Source organism: Camelus ferus, chromosome 2 (genome assembly GCF_009834535.1).
Source record: "Camelus ferus isolate YT-003-E chromosome 2, BCGSAC_Cfer_1.0, whole genome shotgun sequence".
Lineage (NCBI taxonomy): Eukaryota > Metazoa > Chordata > Mammalia > Artiodactyla > Camelidae > Camelus > Camelus ferus.
Genome location: NC_045697.1, coordinates 28,049,538 through 28,061,844, shown reverse-complemented (window position 1 = coordinate 28,061,844; position 12,307 = coordinate 28,049,538). Strand labels below are relative to the sequence as shown.

The following is a 12,307-nucleotide window of genomic DNA, read 5'->3' as shown; positions in this document are numbered from 1 at the left end:
AAAGTGTATGGGAGGGTGCCAGAATGAATAGACCTCAGTGACATTTGTCTTCAGAGTGACCTAATTTGAAAGATTCTTTCTCTAAAATTAAAATTCAGTGTGAAATGAAGTTATTGCAAATTCATTTTCGGACATAAAGTGTAAATTATGCACTTATAAATTTATTAAACTATGAAATAAAAACTGCGGCAATGAAATTCTTTTACATCATTAGTTATGGGCATAAAGACATTTTATGATTACAAATTTGCATATAGGATAGAATTTTACCTTAAAGATAAATCAACTATGTTCCTAAAGATCTTTTTTCCTTTAAATTATAATTGTAAAGCTATGGAGGAAAGCTATAATATCTATGCTAAGTCACGAAATGTCTTGGAGTAGAGAAATCCTAGCGTCTACGACATTGATATTCATATTTCTATAATGTGTAACAGGGTAGAAATGAAAACGAAATGGCTTCGCCTCACTTAAAATTGAGCTGTTAATAGAATTAACATAGTATTACTGCTCTTTAGGTGGACAATGGAAATTCGTTTACCTCAACTGTCTTAGTTTTCCTTTCTTCCTCCTTGTCTTCTTTGGGGTTTGCAGGTTTCTCTTCCTCTTCTTCCTTCTTGGCTGTGTCCTCTGACTCTCTGGCCACATCTACTGGCACCACAGCTTGATCCTCTTCCACCCAGTCATGAGCTTTTTTCATGGCCTGCAAAGGCCCCCAACCAAAGCAATATGTTTATTGTACAAACATGGAAACCATAAGAAATGCCAGTCCCACGACTCAGATCAAACCCTAAAGCATCAGAGGTGGTTCTCTGTACATTTAAAGAATGATGGGGCCATTCCTCAAGCTCCCTGAAAACACTTTGTTGTTGTTTGGTAAAAATATAGTAGGAAAAAGGGACCAAATAGAAAGCATGGAGAGAACACTGCAGGGCCAGAGGAATTTTTGAAAAGCATCCTAAAATGATACTCAGAGAGGAATAAAAATGACAGTCACTTTGGAAGAGCCATAGTATATTTTTCACTTTTTGTGACCAACTATGAAAGAATTACGTATCTATATGAATTAGCCAGGGTCATTGCTAAAGCAAATTTCCTCATCTGCTATGTCTCACGAGGCCCTTGATGCTTCATGAAACTAATAATGTGTCATGCTAGGAAGATGCCGGATGGCTCTGCTCCTCTCCAGCCAGGCTGGGTCTCCCGGCCTCACGAGGGAGGAGGGTTGTGATTAGTTTCATTGCACGTGAGTGCAGTTTGAGCAACCTGTGGCCTTAAAAATTATTGAACAAGCAGAAACCACCTGCTCTCTCTGTTATTCCCTGAATTTTGAAAGGGCAGTCTCACCAGCTTTTACATTACAGTTTAAGCTGCTTGCTTAAGAGAAAGTTGTGCCTGAGCTTAGGCTAAACGTACTTCTCATGTGAAAGCTTGCATGTCAAAGTTTATTATGTCAGGGTGTTGATGGCAAGTTAATGGGGAGACAAAACCCCCACAAAACTACCCTTGGTGTATCCTCTTTGAGGGACAAAGGTTTACCTGACTATGTAAATAAGATCTTGGAGGCACTATGCACTCTCTGAGCGGTGGCAGGTGCTGCCCGGAGATGAATGAGGCAATTTCCTGCTGTGTTCAAGTTGCTGACCTGCCAGAATCAGTGACCTCTATCAGAGATAAAGAAATTACTCATCTCTCCACCTCACTGCCTCAGTCTGCCCTTTCCTCACCCACCTTGATGAGTGAGGACCTGCACCAACCACTGATCGCTAAAGAGAAGGAAAGAAAAGACGAGAGAGAGAGAGAGAGAGAGAGAGAGAGAGAGAGAGAGAGAGAGAGAGAGAGAGAGAGAGAGAGAGAGAAAATGGGGAAAATGATGCCATTTAAAGTAATTAATGATCAGTGACCTCATTAAGAAATGACATAGCAAGACCCTGTACTAACTTGCAAAACATCCTGTGTTACTTTACCATTAGAGAGCTCGAATGGCCTTAGACACTGGGTAGCACTGGCTTCCCAGTGGGAGGGGCATGTGGGTGAGCTGGCTCTGGCTGACGTGCATTTCTCTGCCTCATTCTGACATGCTGCTTTAGGGGAGGGGAGACGGAATCTAAAAAAGCCCTTTGGTGATTCTGCACCCTCTGTCCTCCCCTATGCTGAAGATAACCACTGCTCTGACGGAAAATTCTATTTTGTGGAGAAGTGCCTTGTTCAAGGCCACAAGGCAATTACTAGTGAAGTTGCAACTCCAGTGTAGGTCCCATGACAGCCTAGCATGTTCTCCATCACCAGGTTTCGTGATGTTGCCTCCTGGAACCTTAACTACCGCGCTCAGATGCCCCTCCCGCCATGTGCCACTGGGGGCTTGGAGCTTCTCTATTTCAGGTGGATCTCTGGGATGTTACAACTGAGACCATTTTGAGGAAACAAACAAAAAAAAAAAACTCAGACTCATGGTGCTGACCTTATTGAGTTTGTCAGGTGTGGCCGCAACATGTAATTCAAAGAGAAGCTCTGTAAGCATGCTCGCAAATTCTTCACCCTTTTCTTCTAAGCCTGGAAACAGAAAATGACAGAAGTAAGAAGCATGATTTATCTTTCATCCTTCAGAATGTGGCAGCTCCCCCAACCTCACAGCCTGCGGTCAGAGTGGCAGTGGGGGCGGCAGCAGCCCATGTTCCAGCCGCCTGGCAAAGGGGAGCTGTGCCGGTTTGGCAGCAGGGCAGCCAGGCAGCAGGCTGCGGCCGGGGCCGGGGCTGGTGGAGCCCGGCTGCTCGCAGCTCTACCGGGGCACCCCGGGCTGGCCTGGAGGGCACGTGAGGGCAGGGAGGGCCCTATCGGCCTTGTTCCCAGTTGTAGGTGGTCAGTGGCTCTTTATTGCAAGAATGACTGAGTGAACAGATGAATGACCTTTCTCAGGTCTGAGAGCCCTGGGACAGCACTGATTTTATGACTTACAGTATATTGTTAGGCTTAGCACTGCAACCCTTAATGATACCCAGGGCACCTTTTTATGTCCACGAAGCCGCAGTGCTAAGCAAGTGGAAATCAAGCAAGTCTCCGTGGATTGTCTATCTGATGTAAAAATATTATACCTCTAGAGAAATTTCCCACGATTTCCTAGGCCACCTGCTTGGTCCTACAATATTTCGTATTGATATGTCTTCCCTCCAGATTAGAAGCTACTTAAGGACACAGACAGTATTTGTTTTGCTCATTTCTAAATTCAGAGCATCTAAATCAGTGCCTGGAACAATGCAGGTGATAAAATGAGTATTTACTGAATAAGGAATTTACTAATTAATTACACCGTATACACTAATATATTCATGATATAATATAACATGTTATATATATCATAAAATAAAACTAATTAATAAATTAGGAGTTTGGGATTTGCAGATACTAACTACTATATATAAAATAGATAAACAACAAGGTCCTACTGTATAGCACAGGGAACTATAATCAATATCTTATAATAAGCAATAATGATAAGGAATATGGAAGAGAATATATGTATGACTGACTCACTGTGCTGTACACCAGAAACTAACACAACATTGTAAATCAACCATACTTCAATTAAAAACACTTACAATTTTTTTTAAAGAGTGAAAAAAGTTTCTGGTACGTGCTAAAGCATTGATTCCACAACGAATTTATCACCAGTTTGGGGTGGTGGACGGGACTAAAAGCATCATTCGTCTGGTCTGATTACATGAACTCAAAAGCCTCTGAGAAGAAAGCACTCTGGCCTATGTCAGCGGGTGAAGGCAGCAGGTTCAGGGACGACAAAGCTATGTGAGAAATACTGTATCGAACACGTCTAGTTGTGCTGTTTTCTGTTTTATAAACAAAATGGTTAATCAGCAGCTTGTGAAGATAGCCAGGGCGACTTGTAGGTCTGTGTTCAAAACATTTGGCTTAATCAGTTTATCATCACCTAGAATTTGGGAGCAGATCAGTAAACAACAAACCAGAGAAGTAAAGCACATGTGTCCAGTGAGGAGTTTGATGGAGAAGCAGACCAAGGAAGAGGAATAGGGGCAGCTCCGGGTTAGGAATTTCAAATGGAGAAATTGCCTTTTGAATAATAACCAGGAGGAGGAGAGTGGAGAGCCGCACAGATCCCGGGAAGAGCCTTCAGGCAGAGACACTGCCAGAGCCAAGTCCAGGAAGGAGGGGAGTGCCTGGCTTGCTAAGGGACAGCTGGGAGGCCAAGGCGGCCACGGCTCGGGGCAGGGGGAGGGAGGCGTGTGCCTTGCGGGTAGAGAGAGAGGTGGCTGTCTTTGTTCACGATGAAGATGATATAAGCAAATCATAAAACCCAAAGAGGTAAGGGCTCAGATGGAGCAAAATTTTGCAGCACGTAATCCAGTCCTCAGGGGTATTAAGAAAACTTCCCGGAGGTGATGCCTGAACTGAGCCTTCAAGAATGAGAAGTCTGTTACAAGGAATTGAATAGAGCTCCTGTGCTATATAGTAGGCCTTTGTTGTTAATCTACTTTATATACAATAATGGATGGAAAAGAATCTGAAAAAGAATATAACTGAATCACCTTGCTACAGACCTGAAATTAACACAACACCGTAAACCAGCCATTCTTCCAAAAAAAAAAAATACTGAGGGAGAATAAAAACAACGGAAATTAAAGAAAACAAAAGAATGAGAAGGCATTAGTCACATGCACAAAGGGAGAGCTGGAGGGCTACAGAGTCCAGGATAGAATGAGAGAGTGCGATTTCAACAAAAGCTAAGATTATGTCTTTGCTGGGCGGAGATCTTGAACCCATCTTCCCTAGTTAGGCAAAGAGGGGCAGCTCCCACAGGGTCTCATTCCCAAACTGCCCAGTCCTTCTCCTCTGGGTGAGGTGGTGCTGCAGGGCAGAAAAAGCCCTGGCCTGAGACTTGGATGGTAGGAGTTCTTCCCCAGCTCCTGCACTTACTGCTACGTGACCTGGGGCCAGTCACAGGGCTTCTTACCTTCCATTTCCTCCCTTGTAAACATGGGATAATAAACGCCACCCATCCCCTCTTTAGCATTGCTGTAAGGACCAAATAATACAACAAATGCGTAAGTATTTTGCAAACACTAAAGATTTACATTACTATATTGCTATGTGCTACAAAGATATAAACACAGGGAGATTAAAGATATTTGAAAGTAATCAACACTAAATTAGGATACAAGCACCCTGTGTAGCCCCCACTTTTCAATGTGCATTCATTCTATAAAACAGAGAAATACACCAATAGCTTGCAGCAAGTATTTTAGGAAAATAATCACAGAGAAAGTGCAAGTGGATAAAAAACAGATGATAAAGAATGATGCAACAAAGAATACCTATTGCCACAATTCTTGGTCTGTACATGTGGCCGAGAAGATCTTTACCAAAGCAATAAAAGGAGGAAATAGCTTTCAAAGATCTCCTCACAACAGTGGTAAACCAAATTAGAGACCCATAGCAGTGTGATAAAATTACACTCTGCTGGAAAGACAAACATGCAAATCATTAGCTAATGTTATTAAATGCAGAGGAGCCTGATATTAAATTTATCTAAAAATGACAGTTTATTACATTTCCTGAGACAATCAAATAAATTATTCAGGTGTTAGAGGGCTTTTAAGAATGTAAGTGCTTACAAGAAAAAAATATGATGAAAATGCTCTGGTTTCTCTCTGAATTTTGCTCCTGGATTGCCTGCTCACCCTCACCCATGAGACTGCTCTCTATAGCTTTCAGTTAATCCCTCACCTTCCTGGAGTTGTAACACTCCATTATAATTGGATTGATTTAATGACAACCCTGCTATTCTTCTTTCCTGTTCTTCTTTCAGTGTTCAAATGTCATTTATTTATTAAATTAAATTAATTAAAATTAATACTGTTTTGATAATCTGGAGATGCCCTATGGGAAAATGGATATATTATGGGAGATAACAGGATTCTGTCACTTAAAGAGAAATGAATCTATCATTTCTTAAACATGCTATCAAGACCCCAATTTTTTTTTTTTTATTTTGGACATATTCAAAAGTCTCTATTAAGCCTGGAACATATCACATGTAGTAACATTTTTTATTTAACAGTATTGAATCAAGTTTCCTTTCCAAGAAAAAGCACTAGTTGGGGATGCAAAACTGCCTTAACTACTTGCACTGGCAACAATATCTCTTCGCTGTTAGGGAGAATCTAGGATCTTCTTTTTATCCTTTTTGAATGACACCCCAAGAGGACCAAGGTCTGCCTCAGGTATCATGAGACTGAAGAGAAATAGCCTGGATCTTTTTGCTGATTGTTACTCTGGAAAAGAAGCATCTACATGAACTCACCTTGGGTCCATAACACTAGCTGCATGAACTTTAACAGCTAGTGTCTTAGTTTCTTCATTATTAAAACAAAGACAAGGCTGTCATCCTTTGTGACTTTGTAGAAACACACAAATGTTCAGAAACATTGTTCTCCAGCTGTCTCTTTGATATTGGCCTCTATGCTTCAGTATAATTGATTATTCTATTTTGATGCAAACGAGCATAAATCTCATTAAACTGAAGGCACATAAGGTCATTATGTGGGGCTAAAGCAGGGGATAGTGTTTAAATGATAGTTTGTAAATGTTTAGAATAATTTTGCCCTGAGCATCGAGGCAGAAGCATTTGAGGTCTTGTGTCTGAGCTTTCATTAAAGGTATGTAACACAGCTGGGCACAAAATGCTTCCAGGGACTGAGTATGCATGCATATTATCACGGATACAATTAGAAATAAAAGCTACAGTTTATTGCATCCTTACTATTTTCCTGGCATTGTGTTAGCACTTTAAATAATAATAACAGCTAACACTTTGAGTAGTTCTGTGTGCCAGGCACTATAATATATGTTTTTACATGTATTACTTAATTTGATCTTTACAATAGCTCTTGGGAATACATATCACTGTCTCCATTTTGCAGGTGAGATACTGAGTTTCAGGAAGGTTAAATAACTTGTTCAAGGCCAAATAGCAAGTAAGTAGTGAAAATGTTGCAAATGAGACCCTTCAGATGATCCCAGGAGAAGTCAGCCTTGTGTGTCCACGGTTGCTTAAATTTTCAGCATAACCTACACAAAACAGTTGTGGTTGTAGTGCTTGGTGGTGACATCAGTCACCCTCTGTGTATGTAGCCAATGCTTTCCTATCTTCTGCTCCCAAATGGACAACCTAGTCATTAAGCACATCCAACTCTGAGAACATCTTTTCCCCCTTAAGGGAGCCTTGATTCTCACAAAATAGGTTCTAGTCTCCTTGGGTCATGTCATTGTCTGGCTGGAAGGTTATTGGGAGCGGGTACCTGGCTTACTCAGTGATTGACAACCCCACACATGGCACACTGGTGTACTGCGTGCCTTCGTGCCTTTGATGGAGAGAAGCTAGAACTCTTAAAAAATGACCTTTGTCAGAACTGTACTCTTTGCGTGAAGCGTAGGTCACCGACAAATACACCCTGATTCCTACACATGTAAATCAAAAGGAAGAAGAAAAATATGAAGGGTAGGGGGATAAATTAGGAATTTGGGATTAGCAGATACAAACTACTATATATAAAATAGATAAACAACAAGGACCTACTGTGTAGCACAGGGAACTATATTCAATAGCCTGTAATTCTGAAAAAGAATATTAAAAAGGATATGTATCTATATATCTATACATATATATATATGCTGTACACCAGAAACTAGCACATTATAAATTAACTATACTACAATTAAAAAAAGAAGAAAAATATGAAAAGAAATCCACTGAAAGACCTGCCCACCAACAAATCAACCACATTCAACAACTTTCACATGCTGATAAAAAAAAATTAGACACTGGAGCATAAGCTGTAGTCACTGGGCCCTGTTTAGTGCACTGTGACCTTGGTTCATTTGACCAGATGCATTTTCTGTGTGCCTGTGATGTGCCAGGGACTGCGCCGTCCAGAAAAATAAAGACGCCTGACTCTGGAGTCCCCACCCAGCAGAAGAGAGGATTAGAGGTCAACGTGACCAGCCCCCGTAACAAGAGCAGGTGCACAGAGTGTTTGGAAGTGAGAAGGAGGAGCGCCTGAATTAAATAACTCTGCCCTGTTCCAAGGGCTGTGCTTATTAACAGCAGTTGCATAAGGGTTTTCACCAACAGTCTGTCTTGCTATTTAACTGGTTATTTACCTTGGTCTTCTTGAGTCTCTTCATTCTCTAATTCTTTGGCTGCAAAGATGTCTTTAATGGAAATTAGGTCATTTTTTAAGAGTTCCAGCTTCTCTCCGTCAAGTGATGCTAAAAATGACTGAACCTGAAAAAAAGAAATAGGTCAGTATAACTGTCATCTTTTCTTCTCATTAATGATGTTTGTGTACAGCTGTGCCCAGGTCTCCCAGGTGAGTCCTGGTGTGGGAGGTAATGCTGGGTTGAATGTTGGATTTACTGCTTACAAACTGTGCAACTTTAAGTAAGTTACATAAGCTCCTTGGGTCTCAGTTTTCTCCTGTTTTTGATTAAATATATTTGACATATAACATTGTGTAAATTTAAGGTGTACATCTAGTTAATTTGACACAAGTGTATATTGTAACCTGATTGCTGTTGTAGCAGTATTTAGGACCTCTGTCAGATTACATACATAATTATCCTTCTTTTTTTAGTGGTTGGGATAATTGTTTTAGTCTCTTAGCAAGTTTGATGATTGCAGTACAGTACTGCTGTCCACATTCCTTATACCGCACACTAGATCTCTATGGTTTATTTACTACTTTTGCAAGTTTGTACCCCTAAACAACATCAATCTTATTCTCCACTCCATCCCCTGGTAACTGCCACTTTACTGTTTTTTATGAGTTTGACTTTTTCAGATTCCACATATATGTGATACAATATAGTATTTGTCTTTTTCTGCCTGACTTTATCTCACTTAGCATAATGTGCTCAAAGTCCATCCATGTTATCAGAAATGGCAGGATGTCCTCGTTTTTCATGGCTGAATAATATTCCAATGTGTATAGCACATATTTTAAATCCATTCATTTGTTTATGTACATTTAGGTGTTTCCATACCTTGGCTACTGTGAGTAATGCTGCAATGAACGTGGGAGTGCACATATTGCTTTGAAATCCTCTTTTTTGGTTTCCTCCAAAAATTAGAAATAGGTCTACCATACAATCCAGCAATTCCACTTCTGTGTATATACCCAAAGGAGGTTTTCTATTTTAAAGTGAGATCCACACTTCATTGTGATCCTTGTGGGGTAAATGCAAGAACAAATGGGAAGAACATTGCATGTACACACAACAGATACTAAATAAATGGTCGTGGTCGCTCTTCTACCACAGCGACTAAAAACACACTTCAGAGTTAACCCTGGATTCAAATATCAGCTCTTCACTTACTAGTTATGTGACCTTGGGTAATTTATTTAAGCTTTCTATGCCTCAGTTCCCGTAGCTATAACATGAGAACTAACAGCATCTACCTTAGCAAGATTGTTTTGAAGGTTAAATGAAATGAGGTACTTAAGAGTACTTGTAGTGATGCTTATAGTGATGGTCAATACCTTATATATATAATGTAAACAAACATGTATGCAAACAAGTTATAAATAAATAAATGTTATATGCATATTACAGATATACATACAAATACACGTGCTGAATGTGTTATTGTACTGGGGTTACAAAAATGTATGAGACACACTTTTCTTCTCAACGATCTTGCAGTCTCAAGGAGGGAGGCCCTTGTGAACTGGTAACAGCCACACCAGGTGTGAGTGCAGTGACGGTGGGCGCGCCAGCAAGGGGGCTGCAGGGCCTCTTGGGGAGGTGAGAGGGTGCATGGGGACACTGCACAGAGGATGATGCTTGAACTGGTCCTCCCTGCTCAGTGTCTTCAGAACCCCTCTTTTGAAACTATCCTTCATAAATACTTAAACATTATTTGTACAGATGGCCAGTCATCCTCTGTGAATCTGAAGACTGATTTGAAAGTCCAAAATGGTCACAGTGCATGGAGAACCGTATGAAAAGTGAAGTCTGACTCTAAAGTAGCAAGGTTTTAATTTTTTCACTCTGCAGGCCAAACACTTGCTCTAGAAGAACAGCCCACAGAGAAGCTGCCATATTCTTTGGATGATGTTTTATTATTCATCACAGTAGTGGATTCGCACATCAGGATAAGTGAGAGAGTTAGAGAGGGTGTCCTCGATGCCAGGATGCCACTTTCCTGAAAGCTGCTAATGCTCGTCATCAGGATATAATGCAACGATCGCCAAGGCTCTGAGAGGAAGCGTGGTGGGAAGCCATCAACACAAAACCCACAGGCACGGAGTCCAGAAGGTGGAAGCAAATACACCCTGCATGGTGGCCGCCACCACGCCTTTCTGCCCTGACCTTTCCAGAGTCTTCATTTCAGCTCATACACGCATGCATAGAGCTCATGATCCTAGATACGCTCACATCACATTCCTACAGTACAGATATATTTTCTAAGCAGCAGTTTTCTAAGAGTAAAGAAAAAAAGGTAATTGAAGAAATGTATTCAACTACAACACTTAGTGAAAATGTATACACACAGGTGGGACCTCCTGGTTTCTCCACGTCTTTTGAGGGTGACCATCCTCTGGGAGTGAATGCATTGGGGTTTTATGCTTTTGGCATCCCCCAGGAAGGGTTCCCCTTAGTCCTCTTGGTCAGCATCTTTCTATGAAGGCATCTCTTTTGCTTCCTCCAAGTTCATTCCATTATGCCAAGATGATGTGCACTGAATCTTGACTTCAAGCCAATAATAAATAATAAATAACCATGCACTCCTCAATAAATATTTGCAGAATGCTGACTACATGCTTCACACCATGCTTAAGTGTTGTCAGGGACACAAGGGTAGAAAGCCTGCCTTATAAATCTTTTCCCTGAGAAGGAATGATAATTCCTTCCTCGAAGGTTAGCAGAGGAGATGTGTATCACTTCCCGGTCAAGGTTTATCCTCACGCGTGCTGACGAGGCTCCTTGAGGTGAGAAACAGCTGGAGACAAAGGGAAGAGAGCAGGCAGGAGGGTGGTGTGGAAATCTGAGAATTCTAGATGGGAACCTGGCTTTTCAGGCCATTGTGAAGGTGTATTTGTCAAGGAAAGACAACAGAATATATTTTCTTTAATGGTTGGTTTCCAAAACTTCTTTAAGTTTTAAATATTGGGTATGTGTAGGGTTGCCAGCTAAAAATCTAGGACATCTAATTGAATTTGAATTCTAGACAAACATCAAATGTTTTCTTAGTAGAAGCGTGTGTCTCAAATACTGCACAGGACATATTAATACTAAACAGTAGTCCTTGTTTATCTAAAGTTAAAATGTAGTCATCCTGCATTTTCATTTGCTGAATCTGACAACCCCTGTATGGGTCTCCATTGGTATTCTTACCAGAAGCCTGTGAACATTAGGATGGGCCTAGTGGAGCCGCACCATGAACAAGGTGAACAGGGCCTGGCTTCTGGATTCCTCGATGCTGGAAAGCTGCCTGCCCACCAGGCACCCACATCTTGGACTTACAGGAGTGAGGGTAACTCCTGCTGTTTTTGATCCATATATTTTTGGGACTATTTATCATAGCACCCAGTAACTTTATCATTACTAAGCCAAGGAAAAATTCTGCATTTCTTACTATGAAAACTACAAACCTCTCCAGGCTGGAGAACAAAAGCAGAGCTTGTGGGAGGAGTATGCAGACAGAGGGAAACGCGCCCCTCCAGGGACCAAACCTCCTTCCTGGCAACAGCAGACCGCTGGGCTCTTTCTAGGGGCCTGGGGCTGTTTCACATCTGATAGAACCGGCCAGAGTGGAACGTCTCTCCGCTACCATGAACGCTTTGAGGAGCCATGTCCTCCATAATGTTTTATATAATAATAATACACACACACATATTTATAAAACATAGGAATGCATATAAAAATAAAATGTCACCAACATATATATATATATATATATATATATGCATAAAATGGCAGCTAACATTTATTGACCGGTTTATTTGTACCAGGCCTGCTGACACTAGCTTCACATGGATTATCTCATTTAATTCTTTTAATATAATTTTATGAAGTAGATTACTATCATTCCCATTTCATCGATAAGGATATTGAGGTAAGATAAGTCCAAAATCATACAGCTACTGAGTGGACTGGATCACATAATGTATGACCTCCCCCACCACAAACCCTGCTTTTGTAGGGAAAAATTGGTGCTTCAGTGGAAAACTGCTTTTTCTAGAGCTCACCTTCCTAGACTGCCAGGCTCTGA

General features: G+C 41.0%; 2 protein-coding genes across 5 annotated transcripts in view; one reads left to right on the top strand and one right to left on the bottom strand.

Moving 5' to 3' along the window:
* The window catches only part of TMEM156 (transmembrane protein 156), a 74,720-nt gene extending 64,376 nt beyond the window's left edge, over positions 1 to 10,344 (top strand). Inside the window, exon 7 of one of the 2 annotated variants that reach the window (XM_032496002.1) lies at positions 10,090 to 10,344. In XM_032496002.1, the coding sequence (XP_032351893.1) occupies positions 10,090 to 10,147 (58 nt within the window). In that variant the 3' untranslated portion in view covers positions 10,148 to 10,344. The remainder of the gene's footprint in view (positions 1 to 10,089) is intronic. The other variant, XM_014562851.2, reaches the window with a different exon arrangement.
* FAM114A1 (family with sequence similarity 114 member A1) overlaps positions 1 to 12,307 on the bottom strand; it is a 64,414-nt gene that overhangs the window by 9,914 nt on the left and 42,193 nt on the right. For all 3 annotated transcript variants that reach the window (XM_032495987.1, XM_032495979.1, XM_032495990.1), the window contains 3 exons: positions 8,194 to 8,317; positions 2,462 to 2,553; positions 542 to 703 (listed from right to left, as the gene is read on the bottom strand). In XM_032495987.1, the coding sequence (XP_032351878.1) occupies positions 542 to 703; positions 2,462 to 2,553; positions 8,194 to 8,317 (378 nt within the window). The remainder of the gene's footprint in view (positions 1 to 541; positions 704 to 2,461; positions 2,554 to 8,193; positions 8,318 to 12,307) is intronic.